Source organism: Callospermophilus lateralis, chromosome 14, assembly GCF_048772815.1.
Source record: "Callospermophilus lateralis isolate mCalLat2 chromosome 14, mCalLat2.hap1, whole genome shotgun sequence".
NCBI lineage: Eukaryota > Metazoa > Chordata > Mammalia > Rodentia > Sciuridae > Callospermophilus > Callospermophilus lateralis.
This window is the reverse complement of record NC_135318.1, coordinates 51,484,473-51,505,620: the sequence shown is the minus strand read 5'-3', so window position 1 is coordinate 51,505,620 and position 21,148 is coordinate 51,484,473. Positions and strand designations below refer to the sequence as shown.

The window sequence follows — 21,148 nt, the reverse complement described above, 5'->3', positions numbered from 1 at the left end:
TTAATTTTATTTATTTATTTATTTTTGTGTGGTGCTGAGAATCAAACCCAGTGCCTCACACATTCTAGGTCAGCGCTGTAACACTGAGCTGCAACCCCAGCCCGAGGTTTTTGGATTTTTTTGCCTGTGGTTGGGGATGACCTCCAAACCCCTAAGTTGTTCATCCGTTCACTATATTTGGTTATCCTGATTTATCTGTTTGCAGTTGGTGAAATAATGAATTGGAAATCTACCATTATCCAAAGGTGACTGATGAATCTTTAAAAATTATGATAAATATATGGATTTATATGCATTGAAGCATTTAAATTTTCTGTTTTTATTTTTGTGGAGTCCATCTTACATTGCCCTAAATTCTACACATTGTTCTTGAGTCCTTTTTACATGATTCTGTGAGAAGCCTTTTGGTAGTATTTTTACTTTGTGCTGTGACAGCATATTCATATTACACATTTTCTGTCACAAACTTTCTCTAGCTTCTCTTAAGAATCCTTAGTTTCTTTTAGAGGGAAGTAGTATTTAGAAATCCATCTGAGTACTAGAAATGAGTTCTTGCTACTGAATTTATCCTTATTTTAAACCTTGGTGATGGACAGACCTAGAAAATAATTTTGCATTCTTATTTTTTGAGTTATTTTATATTAACTTAATATTTTGGTGCAGGGATTAAAACCAGCACCTAATGCTAAATACGCTATGACGACCGAGCCACACCTTCCCAACCCTTAATGTATCTTTTTTAATGGGGGAAAAAAAGAGTCCAGATACTTCCAGTTTACATTGAGGTCTGTAGGGTTTTACTTTTTCCATCTTACATAGATATCTCCTTTTGACAAGTCTGAAAATTGTAGCGCAGAATGATACCAACATAATTCCTCATTTGTTTTATCACCTAGCATACATAGAATAATCTCAGAACTAACAATTATTATAGTAGTCCCTTCTCCCCTGCTTATCTGTGGGGGATATGTTCCAATATCCTCAGTGGATGCCTGAAACTACAGATAATACTGAACCCAATATATACTGTTTTTTCCATGTGTGAGTGTGTGTATGAGAACTTTCTCGTATATATGTATATACGATAATTTATAAATTAGGCATAGTAACCAACAATAATTCGTAATAAAATAAGACAATTACCAATATACTGTAACAAAAGCTATGTGAATGTATGTTTCTTTGTCTCAGAATATCTTAATGTTGTATTCCCCCTTCTTGTGATGATATGAGATGATATAATGTTATGTGATGGTATGAAATAAGGTGAATGATGTAGTCTTTGGGATAGACCATGTAAGAGTTAACTTGAACACAGTGCTGTGAAACTACAGTCAGTTGATAACTGGACCAGCATCTAAGGGACTAATGAGTGCTTAGCATGGATAGGCTAGACAAAGGGATGATTCATGTTCCAAAGCAGGATGGAGCAGGACAATGTGCGGTTTCATCTTGCTACTCAGAATGGTGCACAGTTTAAAAGGTATTTTAAATATCTTTAAATACCTGGAATTTTCCACTTAATATTTTTGGATCACAACTTACTTAAACTATGGAAAGCAAACCTGAGGATAAGGAGACTACTATTCTGCTGTATAGGATTTTTCCTCCTTTTCCTTAAGATAATTTCCCATGTGGGATGAATAGTTAAATTCCTGTTTTTAATTCACTTGAAGTAATTCTACTTCATTTGAATGGATTTGCAGCCTGGTACACAGTTCATGTGTTTCATTGCCTTTGATTTTTAAAGATTTTTTATAAATGTGGTATTTTATAACTGTGATGGTTACATGTTCAAAGGTAAAATCTGTAAAACAAAGAATATTGAGAGAAATTTAGCTTTTATCAGGGTCCCTTGTCTCCTCCTTCCCATCCTCTTCCAAAAGTTTCTGTCTGTCTGTCTATCTATTTATTTGTTTACTCCCTAATACCAGGGAGTGAACCCAGGGGTGCTTAACATTGTAATGCCAAATGATACCAACATAATTCCTCATTTGTTTTATCACCTAGCATACATAGAATGATCTCAGATCTAACAATTCTGACCCACAACTGTCCTAACAACTGACCCACATCTGAGCCTTTTTTTTCCCCCCCATTTTGAGACAGGGTCTTACTAAGTTGCTTAGGGACTCACTAAGTTGCTGAGGGTGGCTTTGAACTTGCAGTCCTCCTGCCTCAGCCTCCCATGCCACTGGGATTACAGGCTTGTGCCATTGTACTTGGCTCATAAGTCTCTATTTTAAAATGTTTTAATTTATATTTATCCATCCATTCATCAGTCTCTCCTCCCATCTTAGATAAACATTAGCATGTTGTATATACTTCACCTTGTTATTTTTGCCTTACAATACCCCCTGAATATTATACCATTCTTTATTGCATGTGTTCTGAATGGGAGATAACACGCCATGAGGATAAAACTTGATTCTTGAAGAGTGGGAAAAAATCTTGGATATGACAACTGTTTGTGGTCCTCTGAAGAGCCATAGTACACAAACAGAAACACAATATGTGTGGATATTAAAATTGCATAAGGGTGTATAATGAAAATTAGGAAACTGCTCTGTAGGGAATATAGCATTTTTCAGTTCTTTCAAAAGTGTGTACTTTTTATTTAAGAATATATAACTAGTTCCCTATTTGTCAACAATTGGGTTGTTTCCATTTCTTTACAATTACCAATGTTACTAAATTGTGGTTTGTTTTTTTTTTTCTATTTTTGCTGGTGCATCTTAGAGATAAGATTCCAAAAGTCCAATTCCTAGGTCAAATGGTAATTGCCTTTTTAATTTTGGTAGATATTGCCAAATTCTTCTTAAGATAATGTTTTAATTTATACTAGAGCATGCGTTCTAAATTGATTTATTGTGAGATATTGGTGCCATTTATAAGAAGCTTATCAATTTTCTAAATAGATATAAGAAATATAATTTTCTATTTCACATGAAAACTTACCCATTATTTCACTTATATTGCTTCAAAATTATCACTCACCCTACTTACCAGAAGTTGTTTATAAAAGAATAATATCTCTGCCCCCAAAATCAAATGACTGTAACTAATTTTTTTAAAAATTGTACTACATCCTGTCTTTTTCAGTAAAGATCATTGCTAACATAAAGAACTTCTTTTTCAAGTAAATGTTGCACATATATTTTTAAACAATTTTAAAAATTTATAAAGTATTAAGTAACTTTAGTATTTAAATGAAATATTTAAATGTTTTCACATTACCTCAAAAGAGCATTTCATTATTTATTTATTATGGTAAGGATTGAACCAGGGCCCTTGTACATGCTAGGCAGGTACTCCTTTCACTATATTTATATCCCCCACCCACGATAGAGCTTTAAAAATAATTACAAAATATTTTTAACTGATAAATTAAAACAAAGAATTACACTAAAAGAATTTTTTTTCCCCTAGAGGGATAAATAGACTTTCCACTAGCTTATTTCACTTAAGTTTTTCAATACTTTAAGTCAAATAAGTTGTCTAGGTTTTTTTCAGCTCATTGTTTTTATGAAGCTATTAGATTGTGTGGCAAAAATCCCGAGGTATGTGAAAGTACTTTTTACATTTTCAGTCATGTAATTTAATGACTTTGAGTTTAATGATCTGAGGACTGGTGTGTAATAACTCAAACTGATCATGACAGATTGAAACAGTCTACCTATTTGCTTCAGATAATTTTTATCCACCTAAAACAGGGTATGGCACATGGTAGGCACTCAAATTTGTTGAACAAATAAATGACTATGGCACTACCACCACTGATGTTTAGCAAATGGTTAGTGAAGAAAGGAGTAAGAATATCTGAATATTTTATCTGTGAAAAGCAGTCATAAGATTTACCAAGTAACCAAGTTTTCTAGAACACATTAAACTGTTCAGAGGTTAAATATAAAAAAATAAAATTCTAAGAATAAGTGAAATTATTGTAGTTATTTTGGCTTATTAAAGGTCTCCATTTTATTAAAGCATTGTATTATTGCACAGGTACTATCAGTTAAAATAGTTTTGCATACTAGTTCTCTTGAAATTAGAGTGAACTTATGATTTTTAAAATATATTTTTTATATATTGCATTTTTCTCTTCCCTTTGTAGGCATTTGGGATCACAGCTTTGTGAATTAGAAAAACTGATAGATAAAATGATGATTGCAGAATTTTCTACTTACTCTCATAGTGATTTAAATCGACCACTGGAAGATGACTGTCAAGTTTTAGAAGAGGTATGTGTTTTGAAATACAGAATGAAATCACTGTCATTGCCAAGTGTTAATTACTAACAGCCTTAGTTTAGAATACTTGCTTACTTCAGATTTTAATGAACAAAATTACCTTGACTATTAGGGACTATCAGACCTATGAAGTCCATTATTAGTACCGTTAAGTGTTCAGTACCTTGTGATATTAGAGAATGAAATTATTTTATAACTTATACAGAAATAAGAGTTAACATGAAGTCTTTGTAGCTTATAAATCAAGTTTAAAATATAGGTATAAGATGAATGAATAAATTTATAGTCCATGTGTGCATTCATTTGCTGACATTCATCTTTTGTAAAAAGTAATCATTGTATATGGTAATTTTATTGGTCACTCAAGTTCATTGAATGCCTATTGTGAACATGTTTCTTGTATATACATATATAAATGTATCATATCCTGGCTTCACTTATCTGATACCTTCTCAATGCTAATCATTGCCAGTAACTGGTTAAAAACAGTATCCAAAAGGTCTTGACTAATAACAGCCCAAGTAATTAAAGACATGTATGTGTTAGAGGTTGACTTTTCAATTAAGAGTCCATCTCTTCACTCTACTGTTCTAGAACATGAATTTAAAAACACAGGGCTTAGGCTGGGTGGGGTTGTAGCTCAGTGGTGGAGTGCTTCCCTTGCATGTGTGAGGCACTGGGTTCAATTCTCAGCACCACATATAACTAAATAAAATAAATGTTCATTGACAACTAAGAAAATATTTTAAAACAACAACAACAACACAGGCCTCAGGAAGTACTATTGGTTATCCAGGTTTAAGAAGAATATTTTTTTTTTTTATGGAAAGTGGATCAAAAATACCCTTGTATTGTTTTGCTCCAAAACAGCTTCATTTGATCCCATGTGGTGGAGTGGGGTTTGTCTGTTTTATAACATTGGCTACAAAAATCTGATTATAAGATTGCTGTAGGAGGGATTTTTCAGTCTTCAAGAAGTACTACATTTCAGGATGGAGATCTGAGAATAAACAAAATTCTTAATGCTGAATATTTCTATGTCTAAATATTTCAAATTTAAAATGTGAAATTACATATTTTTATTTTATTTTAATAGGAAAGACTAGTATCTCTTGTATTTGGACTTTTAAAACAAAGAAAACTTAATTTTTTAGAAATTTATGGTGAAGAAATGATTATTACAGCAAAGAATATCATTAAACAGGTAATTGTACATATTTCTTTGATATGTGGTCTGGAATTTTTGTGAAGTTTATGTTATCTAGTAATATGCGGTATGCATTATAATGGTGATACTTGCTCTTTTATTTAAAAATTGAAAATATGGAAAAATATAAGAAAAAAATGGGCTTAGCAGCCAAGATTAGCATTTTAAGACTAAATCTATGTGAGGTTCATTAACTGGTTTTCTAAAATTGTTTGTCATAATGTGCACATGAATTTGGATATATATTTCAGTTAGAATCAACTTAAGTATTTTCTTGTACTATTATGTAAGTCTTCAGAAGCATTAGTTTTAATAATTACATAAAATTTCATTACATTTATGTTGAATAAGTCTTTTTAGCCTATCTTACATGTGGGATATTTTAGTCACTTTCAGTTTGGTATTGTAAATGGCACTGAAAACATCTTTGGTATAAAGTTAATTTGGTTTTCATATTTAAGACTATTTACTTGGACCGATTCTCAAAAGTAGAGTTAATGGTCACAGTGAAAAGTATATTTAAGTAGTTTGATACATAGAACTGAATTGCCAAGTAAGAAAGATTTTACAAATTCATATTCACACTGTCAGCAGACAAATATTTGTCTTCTTTTTACTCTGTTCTCTAAGAAATTATAAACTAAAATACATATTTTTTAGTTTTCCTGATCTTTATTTATTTTTTGTTTTACTCAGATAAAGGATGATATAATTTAAATTGTGTTTATTAGGTTTAATCAATCATTGTCATTTATTAGATTGAATGCATTTATATGAATATGAGGGTTTTTTGGTTTGGGTTTTTTTGCTTTTTTTTTTTTTTGTCCTCCAGTGTGGTACTGGGGATTAAACCCAAGGGTGCTCTACCACTGAGCTAAATCCCCAACCCTTTTTATTTTTTGAGACAGGGTTCTGCTAAATTGCCCAGGCTAGTCTTGATCTTTGGATCTGGGATTACAGGCATGTACCACCATGCCCAGCCATATGAGAGTTTTTAATGTGTATATAAAATAAACAAACAAACAAAATGTAGTGACTCTCTTTTTTTACTCAAACACTGAATTTTTAAATTGGTTTAAGCACTTTGGGAAATTGTTCAGTAGCTACTTAAGTATACATATATTAGAACCTATATTTCTATTCCTAGGTTTTCACTCAAAAGAAATACTTAAATAAGTTCATCAAAACACAGTGGAGAATATTCATGGCAATGCTATTTATAATAAAAACTGTAAACAACCCAAATTCCATCATCAGTAAAAGGGATAAATAGAATTATGGTATATTTATACAGTGGAATACTATGCAGCAATGACAATAAATAACTCAGAATTATGTAAATAAATATTACATAATGTGAAGCCAAAAAAACCAATAGTTACTGGGCAGAGAGCAGGAACAGGGCAGCTCTGGGTACTGGCAGTTGAACAAATGTACTCCATAACTGCACTGAAAGCATAATTTGTATGATTTTTCATATACTTACAAAAAATTAACTGCTATTTTAATTCCATATATTTCTCCTGAGGCTTAAGCATTTATTTATTTATTTTTTATTTATTTTTTTATTTTTTTAGAGAGAGAAAGAATTTTTTAATATTTATTTTTCAGTTTTCGGTAGACTCAACATCTTTATTTTATTTGTATGTGGTGCTGAGGATTGAACCCAGCGCCCCGTACATGCCAGGAGAGTGCGTTACCACTTGAGCCACATTCCCAGCCCGGCTTAAGCATTTATTGTTACCCTTTTTAAACTTTTTGTTATTGTTGTTGCATGTATTGCAAGAAAATACAAACTTCCAGTATGCATTTTTTTGGTGATTTTTTTTTTAATATTTATTTTTTAGTTATAGGTGGACACAATATCTCTATTTTATTTTTATGTGGTTCTAAGGATTGAACCCAGTGCCTCACGCATGCTAGGCAAACGCTCAACCTCTGAGCCACAACCCCAGCCCCTCTTTGGTGATTTTAATATTAAACTTATACATTGTTTATAAGCTTTACAGTTCTGTTTTGCTGGTGTATGATTTGGAACAGTTTTAAATAGTAGGGCATTTTAATTGTTACAGTTCAAGCATACTCTGAAATAATTATTTAATGGGCTAAGGGTCATGGCTGCAGTTTTTCTATTACCTTGAGTTGTGTTTAAGAGGTACAAGAAATGTCTGTTGAAATGATTATTGTAGTCAGCGAGTCATTTTTGATGTACAGATGGAACGTGGAGTACTTGGGATTCTAAAGACAATTAATTAAATTGTGTTTGTTTTTTCTTAAATCTTGCAGTGTGTGATTAATAAGGTTTCACAAATAGAAGAAATAGACACAGATGTTGTTATGAAGTAAGTATTTTATATAGGTTGGTGGTTATCAGTCAGGGAAAAGGTGACACATACTAATTAGAGTAATTTAAAGAGAATTTAGTGAAGGAATTATTAACCAAGGTATGGGGCAGGATATAAGAAAATCACAAGTTGACAGTGTAATACCTTTAAAAGACAAAGAAAGAGCACTTACTGGAATTCAGGAGAAAGTCAGAGTTTAGGAAAAGAATTGAGAAAAAGCTCTGTTGTGAATAAAGGAAACAGTCATTCTGAGGTCATGCTTCAGGGAAGAAACTGGAAGAGACTAAGTACAGTATAGTCTTCCCTTATCTGCAGGCAGATGCATTCCAAGATCCCTAGTGGATGCCTGAAACTACAGATAGTACTGAAGCCTCTGTATATCTTGTTTTTTCCCATGTACCCCATTTAATCTATCCTTCCGTGTTTATACCCTGCTGCCTCCTTTGTGTGATTACTGTGGTGCTTTGGAGCCATTACTAAGTGAAATAAAGGTTACTTACTTAAACATAAACCCTGTGAACCAACATAGTCGATCTGATAAATGAGAGGCTACTAAGTGACTAATGGGAAGGTATCATACATAGGATGGATAGACTGGACAAAGAGATGATTCATGTCCTGGGTGGGAAGGATTGGGTTTGTGCAAGTTATTATATTACTTGGGATGGCACACAGTTTAAAACTTATAATTTGTTTACTTCTGAAAATTTCCATTTACTATTTTTGGACTTCAGGTAACCAAAACTGCAGAACATATAACTGCAAATAAGGAGTGACGACTGTGTCTTTCTTCTTCTAGCCTTTCTAAGGGCTCCTCATTGGCCAAGCCCAACAGGTTGGCCTCATGGGTCAGAGAGGAGAGTGGGAGATGGATAGAAGGTAGATACAAAGTTGGGAAATTGAAGATAATCATTTCAGCTGGATAGCAAGTATTAAGTTTAAGTTATTCAGCTATGTAATTGAAGCCAAACTAATCATTGGCATGGAAGAGTTTGAGAATTTGATTTTGAATTGCCTGTCTGTAATTTTTGGTTTTTCCCTTGGAAGTTTCTGTTCTTTTATTTTGAGACTAGTGATAAGTATTTTATGACTGAACTGCTCATACATCTGCATATCTAAACTTTATTCATACTGGCCTAAAACATGAATGATAATGTAAAGACAACTGTGAAGTTTTTCTTGCCCAAACCCACAGAATGAAGATTATGAAATCAATTTCAGAATTAGCTGAAGCAAATATAATAAAGGAATAATAGCTAGAAAATGTAAGTCATTGACACTTGAGAGTTGTTGACTTCATTTTCTTCTCCTGTAGGGAATTTTTTCAACTTTAAGTAGGGAACTTTAGTATATCTAGTATAGGCATATTTTTTGAGAATAAACTTTTGGCTTCAGCAGCATTTATTAAAAATTTAGAGTAATAAATCATTTTAGTACTATGAAAATATCTTTGTGGAATTCTGTTTTGCATTAATCTATTTCATTTTTGAAATTATTGATTGCTGTCATCTATCAAATAATAAATATAGACTCCTACTTACATAGCATATTTTAAAAGTACCATGCATTGCTTTAACTTATTTATAAAACTATATAAGGGAGATTTTATTACTCTTCCCATGTTAAGATGAAAAAATGGGAGTATGAGGACTGATCACTTGATAGGCTCACATAGCTAATAATTAATTCCATTAAGCTGCTGAAAGTTTGAATCAAGGAAGCATGGCTCCAGCGCCCATGTTCTTAACCATCATGTTATATTACTTCTCAGATGTAGAAAAGTACTTTGTAGTTAGAAAAACAGGTCATTAAATTTGTTGAGGGAGATATTACATTTCTATTTTTATTCCAGAAGATACCCTTACTTTTTGCCAAAATTGCTTTATTTCTGTATGGTTTATTCCTTCAATGGTCACAAAACATGTTCACATGAACTGATATATTGATAAAGTTTATATATTAGCATACTTACTTACATTAATCTTAAAGATTTTTAAACAAGTAGAAGTTGTTCTGGTAATTGATGCCTTCAACTCAAAATTCTACATTAGAGATCTAGATAAAATCGCATTTTGTTTTTGTTACTAGATAGTATTTAGATAGATTCTTCCCATTTGTAGATGTTATCCTATTAGTCCAGAGATAATCATTATTTTTCTTATTTTATTGTAGGCTTGCAGATCAGATGAGAATGTTGAATTTTCCCCAGTGGTTTGACCTGTTAAAGGATATTTTTTCTAAGTTTAAAATTTTCCTTCAGAGAGTTAAGGTAAGCTTACATAAGTTTGTCCAGAATATCCCTACAATTTTTATCATTCTTTGTGTATATATGTATGTATGTATGTATGTAATTGAGCTAGAATAAAATTTAATTAGTTTATTTTTGTAATTTTTCTAAAGAGGCTTGGTTTTGAATAAGAATTGAAGTGCCTAGTATTTTGGAAATTCTTATACTTTTGAATGGTTCTACGTTAAAAAGAAATATTATAGTGCTTACTTGGTATTAAATATTAAATAATAATTTTTCCTCCTGTGATTTTTTTTTTTTTTTTTTTTTAATTTTTGGTACTGGGAATCAAACCCAAGGGTTCTTTCCCACTGAGCTGCATTCCCAGCTCCTTTTATTTTTTATGTTGAGACAGAGTCTCACAAAATTTGTCCAGGCTGGCCTGGAATTTGTAGTTCTCCTCCCTCAGCCTCCCAAGTAGCTGGGATTACAGACCTTCCACACCCATCTCCTCTTGTACTCTTATGATGCTCAAATCCCTCTAGATTATATAGAGGTTCAATATTGTGAAACACTAAAAACTCATCCCAAACAACTAATTTTCCTAGAAGTTTGATGTTGATATAATATTATTTTTTAACATTGTTCATATTCAGATTATCTCACCAATGTCCATTATTATAGGTTTTTGTTTCATTTTTCTGTTCTAAGTTACAATCAAACATCATATATTACATTTGTCTCTTTAGCGAAACCATTTAATTTTAAGCCATTTAATATAAGAACAAGAACACATGCCATTTTTTTAAGAAAAAATGCCACAAACTATAATACATATGGGTTAGAATCACTGTGTAGGTCAGCATTCTGGCACTGTGACAAAATACCTGAGAAAAAACAAAGGAGTAAAGATATATTTTGGCTCATGGTTTCAGAGGTTTCAGTCCTTAGTTGCTTGGCCCCATTGCTGTGGGCTGATGATGAGGTACAACATTGTGGCAGGGAGGATAAGATGGAGTATAGATGTTCACTATTAACTCATGACTACCAAAAGCAGAAAGTGTTGGGTGGAGAAAGAGGGTAAGGACAAGATATAGTCTCTAAGGGAATGCCCCCAAGAACTTACTCTCTTCCACCATATAGTTTCCACCACCTTCCAGTAGTTCATTGAGTCATGAATTCATCAGTGGGTTAATCCATTGATAAAATTAGAGCCCTCATGATCACTTCCCAAAACTCCACCTCTGAAAATTGCTACAATAGGGACTGCATTAGTTAGCTTTTCTGTCATTGTAACCAAAATACCTGACAAGAAAAACTTAAGAGAAGTAAAAGTTTATTTTGGTTCACAGTTTCAGAGGTAAAGACTATATTACTCTGGGCCCAGGGTGAGGCAGCACGTCCTAAGAGGGGACATTGGCAAAGGGAAGCTACTTCCATCATGGCAACAGGAAAGCAGAAAGGGAGGTAGGGGGAAAGAGCCACAGGAAAGATGCACTCTTCCAGGGCACACCCCCAAGTGACCCACCTCCTCCAACTATGCCCCACCCTACTACAGTCACCTCCTAATCAGTCCATTCAAATTAGGATTGAATGATCATGTTACAGTTCTCATAATCTAATCATTTTATCTCTGAATGTTCTGGCATTATCAGGAGCTTTTGGGGAACACCTTATATGCAATTGTAACAAGGACGAAGCCTTGAACAACACATGGGCCTTTTTGGGATATTCTAGATCCAGAGTTTAGTAATCACTAACATATGATAGCTGTTTTTTAATAAAAATATAGTCATTAAAAATTATTGAATGCAGTTTTTAAAGGGGCCATTTGTTAAGTTTGATATTGAGTTATTAAGTGTCAGTATTGTGTTGTATTGCTAGTTAACACCCCTAGCTTCTCATGAGTACCATATGAAATCATCTTGGGGACTTTGGTACTTCTCTACCACATGGATTTTCTTTACTGACATTGGAGCAATGCTGAGTTATATGTAGAAGCTTTTCAATCAGGGTCAGTCAAGTTTTATAGAATGTGCTTAATTTAAATGCTTGAGAATGGTGGGATCAAATTGTAGATCTCACAACCCATTGATGATGAAAGACAGCAAGTCTGGCTCTATTAATTGTTTAAGAACTAGACCATGTTTCTACTTTTTCTTAGGTTCTATGACCTTGTTACATCTGTATTACAGATATAGAGAACTCCTAAATTACGTAGTGTAGAATTGGCAAACTTTTTTTTCCTGTAATTTTTAAAGTAATGATTCCACTTTTAGACTGTGTGCTGAAACTAAGTAGAAGTATTATTTGATGTCTACACAGCATAGGAACTGTGATTTATCATAGTTATATGATTTCTTGTTTTCACATTTGAGCCACTTAAATTTGTAATTATGTAGAACATCTTTGAATATGACATGTAACCTTCAAATATGGTACTTTTTGCCTTGAAAAAAGTTTGTGATTCTATAAGGAATTATTCACAAAAAAATAATGTTAATTACATAATTACGAGCTGTTTTTCTTTTCCTTTGTGGCACTGGGAATTGAACCCAGGGGCAACTCTACCACTGTCTCCAGCCTTTTTTAAATTTTATTTTGAGACAGGGTCTCACTAAGTTACCCAGTGTGGCCTAAAATGGGTACATTATAATATTAAATGAAAAGGCAAGATATGAGACCTACTTATATAGTGTGATTTCAGCTATGTCAAAAAATATTTTTTTTATCTGTTCATAAAACAGAGCTTATATTTTTGGTGGTTATATTAGGTGGTTGGATCACATGTCATTTAAAACTTTTATTCTTCTGTTTTCCATAAATTTTCTTTTAAGAGAAGCATTATTTACAATCATAAAAAGTTGTTTTGCTTTTTAATAGTGTTTATTATGTTAACAGGAATAACATAGTATTTAATTTTCTTGTTTAATTTATCAGGGTAAATAATTGCAAGCTGGGGCTATAGCTCAGTGGTAGAACACCTGCCTCGCATGTATGAGGCACTGGGGGTCCCATCCTTAGCACCACATCAAAATAAATAAAGATTTGGTGTTCATCTACAACTAAAAAATATATATATATATAAAAGAAATTTGCTATCCTATGTTCTTGTGTTTATTTCTCAAAAACAAAATACATTTTTATGTCACTTTAATATTAAAGTAAATGATATTTTTAAAAAGATGTTAAAGCAACAGAATATTTTAGTAATATTTTTGAATGGATAAACAATGAAAAGATTGGGGTTTGAAAATTTTCCTTTGAGCAGTTATTAATGGCTCAAGGATCTATATTGCTGTTAATTGTTTTAGTATATATTTTTAAATTTTTATTGTAAGATGAACATAACATGAAATTTATTGTTAAGTGTACAATTCTGAGGCATTGTGCTTATTCATCTTGTGCAGCCCTAACTACCATCCAGTCTCAGAACTTTTTTTTTTAATCATGCTCCACTTTTTTTTTTTTAATATACATGGACACAACTTCTTTATTTTGTTTATTTTATGTGGTGCTGAGGATTGAAACCATTGCCCCACATATGCTAGGCAAGTGCTCTGCCTCTGAACCCCAACCCCAACTCACAGAACTTCTTTTACCTTGCAAAAAAAAGTATTAAACAATGCCTTATTTTTCCTCTTACTCCTGGAAACCACCACTCTACTTTCTGTCTCTCTGAGTTTGACTTAAGTGGAATCATACAATATTTATCCTTTTGTGACTGGCGTATTTCATTTAGCCTAATATCCTCAAAGTGTCATTCATATTGTAGCATGATTATAATTGCCTTCTTTTTCTAGGCTGAATGACATTTCATTATATGTTTATATTACATTTAGTTTATTCATTCGTCTGCCACTTGATTTACTTCTGTCTTTGGCTATTGTGAATAATGCTGTCATTGAACATAGACATAAATATCTCTTTGAGTGCCTGCTTGGAAATATACCCAGAAATGGAATTACTGGATCATACTGTAATTCTAATTTTTTGAGGGACTCTTACTGTTTTCCATAGCAACTGTACCATTTTACATTTCTGCTAATAGTGCACAGTGTTTCTAGATTCTTACTAACACTTGTTATTTTATGGTTTGAGCCATCTTAATGAGTTTGTCCTGGTATTTCACTGTGGTTTTAATTTGCATTTCTCTAATGATTAGTGATGTTGAGTATTGTTTCATTCGCTTATTGTATGGCTTCTTTGGAGAAATGCTTTGCCTGTTATTTAATTGGGTTGTTTTCTTTTGAGCTGTAAAAGTTCTTTATATATCCTGGATTTTTTAACCCCTTATTAGATACATGATTTACAAATATTTTGTCCAATTCCATGAGTTAGGTTTTCACTCTGTTGATGGTATCTTTTGGTACTAGGGATTGAACCCAGAGGTGCTTAACCACCTAGCCTTTTTTGTTGTTGTTACAGACAGGGTCTCGCTGAGTTGCTTAAGGTCCTTGTAAGTTGCTGAGACTGGCTTTGAACTCACAATCCTTCTTCCTCAGCCTCCTGAGCCTCTGGGATTAAAGGTGTGCACTACCATGCCAGCTCTAAATGGTATCTTTTGATGCATAAAAAGTTTTTATTTTGGTATAGAACCTTTTACTTGTATTTTCTTTTGTTGCCTGTGTATTTGGCATTATATCCAAGAAATCAATGCCAGTCCAGTGTCTTAAAGCTACCCTGGATTTTATTCTAAGAATTTTATAACGTTAGGTATTATGTTTTTTATCTATTTTGAATTAAATTTTCTTTTTTTTTTTCCTCCAGTACTAGAGGTTGAACCCAGGAGTGCTTTATTACTGAACTATGTATCCCTAGTCATTTTTATTCTTTTATTTTTGAGACAAGATCTTGTTAAGTAGCTGAGGCTGGCTTCAAACTTTGTGTTTCTCCTGACTCAGCCTCCCAAGTCTCTGGGATTATAGGTATGCTCCACTGTATCAGTTTGAACTAATATCTCTATGGGTGGTTATCCTAGTGCATTTTGTATTGTTTTTAACAAAATATCTGAACCTGAGTACTTTATAAAGAAAAGAAGTTTACTTAACTGAAGGTTCAAGAGCATGGTGTATATACTTGAATCTCATGGTGGATGGCATCACAAAGATGGGAATATGTTAAAGGATTTTTAACTTGTAGTGGTTCTAGGATGAAACCCACGGCCTATGTATGCTAGGCAAGTGCTCCCCACTGAGCCACATCTGTAGCCCTAATGGTTGAATATGTAAGGAAGAAATCATAAGGTGAGATAGAGGAATCAAGGAGCCAGGCTCCTCTTTTTATAACCATCTGCTTTTGAGGGAAGTAATACATCCCTACCAGACTCAACCCACTGATGCAAATCATTGTTAGGGTGATGATTCATTCATGAGGGTAGAGTCCTTGTGATCTGAATTTCTTCCACTAGGATCTACTTTTTTTTTTACACATTTTATTCAGATAGCTGCTGATCACATATGGTCCAAGAACACTCGAATAATGTATTGGATATAATGAAATACTAAAGATTTGTCTTCAAACATAGCCAACTCTGCCATGGTTGCCTATGATCTCTCTGATATAAAACCACATTCATACTATTCAGCACAGCTTTCTTAACTGTGAGCTGTTTGAAGGTACCAGTTTGAATACTTATTCACCAATTTTTTAGGCTCTGATAGCTGTAGGAATCTCAGCAGTAATTGGAGGAACCAGCTCAAGCTTGACATAATGCCACAATGTGACCTGTTGAGAATTTAAGTAAGTTTCAGCAGTTTTTACCAGCACTGGGTCCTTCTCCACAAGGCTATAGACAAATAGGGCCAATATTCTAGGATGGAAAAAAAAAAAAAAAGACAAGGGTCTTATTCTTGCATGTGAATTCCCAGTTTTCCCAGCAGCATTTATTGAAAAGGCTCTCTCCTTCTCATTGAATGGTCTTGGCACCCTTGTCAAAAATCATTTTACCATTTATATGAGGGCCATCTCCACTGGTTTATATGTCTGACATTATGCTAGTCCACACTGTTTTGATTACTGTAGCTTTGTAGTAAGTTTTGAAATCAGAAAGTATGACCCCTCCATGCTTTGTTCATCTTTACTATTCATTGTATTTTGAATTTTTATTAAAATCCTTGTTTGTTGTATGAACTCCATAGATTAGGCCTATTTGTATAATGAAAAAACCCGAATAGTCCTAAAATGAACTTACATTCTTTGCAAGGTTTTAGTTCCTAAATTTTCACTTTGTTGCATGGAAAATAACCTTAATCTATCATCTTACAGACTTATGAATATAATTATCAGAATATTTAATGTATTCTATTCTCAGTTGGAAAATTGTATTTGGTTTATCTGACCTGGTTTATTTTAAATGTGAAGTTTAAATGTGAGTTTCCTAATAGTTCAGAAAGTAAATCATGTACCTACTATTGAACCTAATATACATTGTAAAATGTTTCTTGGAGACCAGTTTTCTGGCATCCTTAAACATGAATAGCCCTGGACTTGGAGAAAAGTAATCACCAAATCTTTATAATTGTAGATATGGTAAAAACAGTAAAGGAGAAGCCCTAATACTGATTATATGGAAAATTTACTGTTTCAATTGATATTGTCAGTTCAAAGGGAAAAGTATTCAAATGAGTTTAAGACTAAGAGAAATAAAAAAACTTAAGATAACTAAAAATAGCACAAGAGAAGATGGGCTATATGCATGTTTTTTTGTCTTGGTTCTCAAGGTTAGTTTCTTTATTATTAAGCTTTGTCTTCGTTTTTCTTGTTGGCTCCATCAGTTCCAGGTCTGCCACATTTGCACACTACACCACATAGAACAAGAACAAATGAATGTCCTTGGCTTTAATTAATTGAACTAATTTAGGTTATATGCCCAGTCACTGTGGTCAGGAAAATGCTATGTGTGAATTAGTTTAGGTCTGGCTTTTCTTGTGTGAACTAATTGTGAGGCAAGGAGGTTGAAAGTATACTGACTGAAGGTGAAAAATGAGCTCAATTTCACTTGAATAGCATGACTGCTATACGATAGGGAGGTATAGAGAAATTGGGCAGGAAAGATCTTGTCCCTCATCACTGTCTTGTTATTATTTAAAAAATTAAAAATAAAAAGAAATGCTAAGAAAGAAAGTCAGCAAGACAGAAGAATGAAAAAGAAAGGCAAAACAAAGATTGGAGAAATCTGTGCATGAAAAATTGGACAGTAATGGGAATTATAAGCAGCAGTGGTGGACTATAACAAACAGCAGATTTGTGACAGCAAAGAAGTTAATGATAATTAAAGAGGGGGAAAGGCAGTGTTATTAGACAATTTTATACTAAGATTCTTTAAAGCTATATCTGCTGTATACTGTAACATTTTGTATCACTTCAGAGTGCTTTCCTTTCCAAGTAATGCAATACACAACTTGATGTCTCAATTAAGAGGATTTATTAGCTCATATAACTGAAAAAAAAAAGAGAGAGATAGGTCAGCCTTTAGGTGCTTAATAGAAATATTGATGATGTCATCAAGTCTTGGCTTTGTTTTTCTGCAATTCTCAATCTGTCTACCTTTAAGCTAAGACCTTGATAGTTCCAAGTGCTGATTTTACTAACGTGGACCCTAAGCTGACTTTGAAGAATTGAAGTTAGAGTTTGCTTCTCTAGAACCATGTAGATCCCTTAAAAAGAAATCAAGGCTTTAAAGAAAGGGAGCAAGAAATTATGAGAACACAATCTTGAATTTAAATTGGGCAAATAATCCTTTATTTGTTAATAGTCCACAAAGACATTAATTATAATTAATATTTATTGAGAACTTCTTATTTATCAGCACTATTCTAGGTTATAGCCTTATAATAGCTCGTGGAGCTAATGCAGCAGAAGGAGACCTAGAACAAATTAAAAAGATAATTTTAGACAATAGTAAATATTCTTAAAAAAAAAAAAAAACAAGTAGCTGGGAAGAGAGTGAGACAAGGCCTCTTTGAGGACAGTTCCTATTTGTGCCAGAACCTGTGTGATGAGAAGTGTGCAAGGACCAAACTTCACACAGTGTTCTGCATAGAACCAGCAGGGAAGGCACTGAGATGGGAATCATGTTGGAATATTAGAAGACTAGAAAGGGAACCAGAATGTCTAGTGCACAGTGAATAAGTGAGAGAAGGGATGAGGAGAGATGAGAAATCTAGGTATAGCCTAGATGTGGTAAGGAATAAGAATTATTTTTTTTTAAGCAGGCGTATGAACTAATATGATTCTCTCATAGGCAAGTTATGATATACTGGTGTAGCCTGCATAAGAGGTTAGAAAAATATATATTTTAAGAATTCCATTTAAAAAAAAAATAACTAAGCCAGGCATGGTAATACATGCCTATAATCCAGCAGCTTGGGAGGCTGAGCAGGTGTATCCCAAGTTTAAGGTTAGCCTAAGCAACTTAGTGAGACTCTATCTCAAAAGCAAAAAATAAAGAAGGCTAGGGAATGTGGCTCAGTGGTTAAGTGACTGTGAGTTTAATCCCTGGTACCAAAAGAAATATATATATAATCACTAAGCTTTATTGAACCTATTTTCTCCTGGGCAGTTCTTTTTTTGTTGTTGTTGTTGTTTTGTTTTGTTTTTACAAATCGCTGTTACTGTGTAGAAATTCTGGTGTACATGACCTTGACTCATTTATGTTAGATGTTCAAAATTAGTGTACAGAATTCACAAGATATTTTAAATCCTTTAAAAATGTATCCTTTTTTTTTAGGCAACATTGAATATCATTCACAATGTTGTTCTCTCAGTTCTTGACAAAAACCAAAGGACTCGAGAATTGGAGGAGATTTCACAGCAGAAAAATGTTGCAAAAGATAATTCGCTGGATACAGAAGTGGCTTATTTAATCCATGAAGGCATGTTTATAAGTGATGCATTCAGTGAGGGCGAATTAGCACCTACAGTAGTTGACACTACCTCGCAAAGAAATGCATCTCCAAATAGTGAGCCCTGCAGCAGTGATTCAGTATCTGAACCAGAATGTACTACTGATTCTTCGTCTAGCAAAGAGCAGACATCATCATCTGCTACTCCAGGAGGTGTGGATATTATGTGAGTATAGTGATTGTTGCCAAATTGGCAAGATTTTTATTAAATCATTTTATTAATAGTTTCAGTAAGATTGAATATTCATTTTACTAAAAAAACGTAAACTTTCATCTTGGAATTTATCAAAAATATATTAATTTTATTAAACATTCTCTTTGAAAATAGAAGAAAGGTACAGAGGTGAGATTTGAAGATAATGGAAAAATTATATAATTTTAAGGCAGGAAAGAAACTTTAATTTATTAAATTATTTAATTGAATGCCCTTATTTCAGTGATATGGCTACTGATGCCCTGAGAACTTTGTCATTAGTGTCAGAATTTGACCTGAACCTAGGTCTGTTATTGCTTTGGTCATTTTTCTTTCTTTTTTTTTTTTAATATTTAATTATTTTAGTTTTAGGTGAACACAATATCTTTATTTTTTTTTAATGTGGTGCTGAGGATTGAACCCAGTGCCTCACACATGCTAGGTGAGCACTCTACCACTTGAGCCACAATCCCAGCCCTCTTTGTTTTTCTCACCTTTGTATTTTATGTATAGCAAAGATCTATTGATACACAACTTTTGGTTTTTCAAAGACATGAATTTCTAAGTGCACCATGCTTTCTTTTTAAACATTATTTTTTTAAAACTTATTTTGAAGTTCACATTTATAGACAAGTTGTCATGATAGTGCAAAAACACTCTCATATATCCATTTTACAGATTGCCCAATTGTTAATTTATCACATTGCCTTCTGTTTCCTTCCTTTTAAAAAAATATTTTTTTCATAGTTGTAGACAGATAGAATGCCTTTATTTTATTTGTTTATTTTTACATGGTGCTGAGGATTGAACCCAGTACCTCAGCATGCTGGGCAAGCATGCTGCCACTGAGCTACAGCCCCAGCCCTGTCTCCCTCCTTTTTTCTTTCACTCTCCTCTCCCTGTCTCTCATGTTAATGTTTTTCTGAATCATTTGACAGGAGGTTGTAGGCATGATGCCCTGTTATCTCAGATATTATAGTATGTACTTCCAGAATACAAGAGTACTCTCTACATAATCATACTATACCAATTAAATATAAGAAAACAGTGATGGATTATTACCACATCCATAGACCACATTCAAAGCTCATGAGGTATTCCAGTAATCTCTGGTATCTAAAAGACAAAACAAAGCCAATAAAATTTTGTGGCCTAAAAGGTTTGAATTTAGATGTTGTTAAGAATAATAAGACTTTGTACTTTTGCTAATCTTTACATAATCAACCTGTGCTCTAGGAGTTTATGGAAGTCATAGTTACAGTATTAAGCCAACTATAACACCACTTCCTACCAAAACAACTACTGAACTCTATATTCATTTTTTGGCTAATATTTTCATACTTATAAAAGGAAGGGTATAGCCTAAAATTGCTATTCAAAGAGATATAAAAATGTAATAGGGAATTTTACTTAAATAGTAAATAATTTTATTTCTGTCATGTAACATTTCAGAGATAGGGGAGCCTCACTTGAAAAGGCAGCTTTCCTTCTGCAGCATGTAGCTTCCATTTGTGTCTAAGGCTATATTCTAGCTTTTTCCCTATCCCCTGGTATTGAGAATTGAACCTAAGGCCACTTTACCTTTAAGCTACATCGCCATCCCACCCCCATTTTTTTTTTTTTTTTGTACTGGGGATTGAACTCAAGGGCACCTGACCACTGAGCCACATCCCCAGCCTTATTTTGTATTTTATTTAGAGACAGGATCTCACTGAGTTGCTTAGTGCCTCGCTTTTGCTGAGGCTGGCTTTGAACTCGAAAGTCTCCTTCCTCAGCCTCCAGAGCCACTGGGATTACTGGCTTGTGCCACCATGCTCATTCCCATCCCATTTTAAATTTTATTTTGAGACAAGTGAGTTTTGCTAAGTTTTCAGGAGGATCAAATTTGGGACCCACCTGCCTTAGCCTCCCAAGTAGCTAGTATTACAGATGTGCATCACTATTTCTGACGCTGTTTCAGCTTTTATCATCTCATCTACATCCCTAATAGCAAGAAGATGACAAGAGTTGTACCCTCCTTTTT

General features: G+C 33.3%; 1 protein-coding gene across 1 annotated transcript in view; it reads left to right on the top strand.

Moving 5' to 3' along the window:
• The window catches only part of Vps54 (VPS54 subunit of GARP complex), an 87,233-nt gene that overhangs the window by 39,154 nt on the left and 26,931 nt on the right, over positions 1-21,148 (top strand). Inside the window, exons 8-12 of the mRNA XM_076832503.2 lie at positions 4,112-4,238; positions 5,344-5,451; positions 7,741-7,796; positions 9,972-10,068; positions 18,758-19,098. Coding sequence (XP_076688618.2) covers positions 4,112-4,238; positions 5,344-5,451; positions 7,741-7,796; positions 9,972-10,068; positions 18,758-19,098 — 729 coding nt within the window. The remainder of the gene's footprint in view (positions 1-4,111; positions 4,239-5,343; positions 5,452-7,740; positions 7,797-9,971; positions 10,069-18,757; positions 19,099-21,148) is intronic.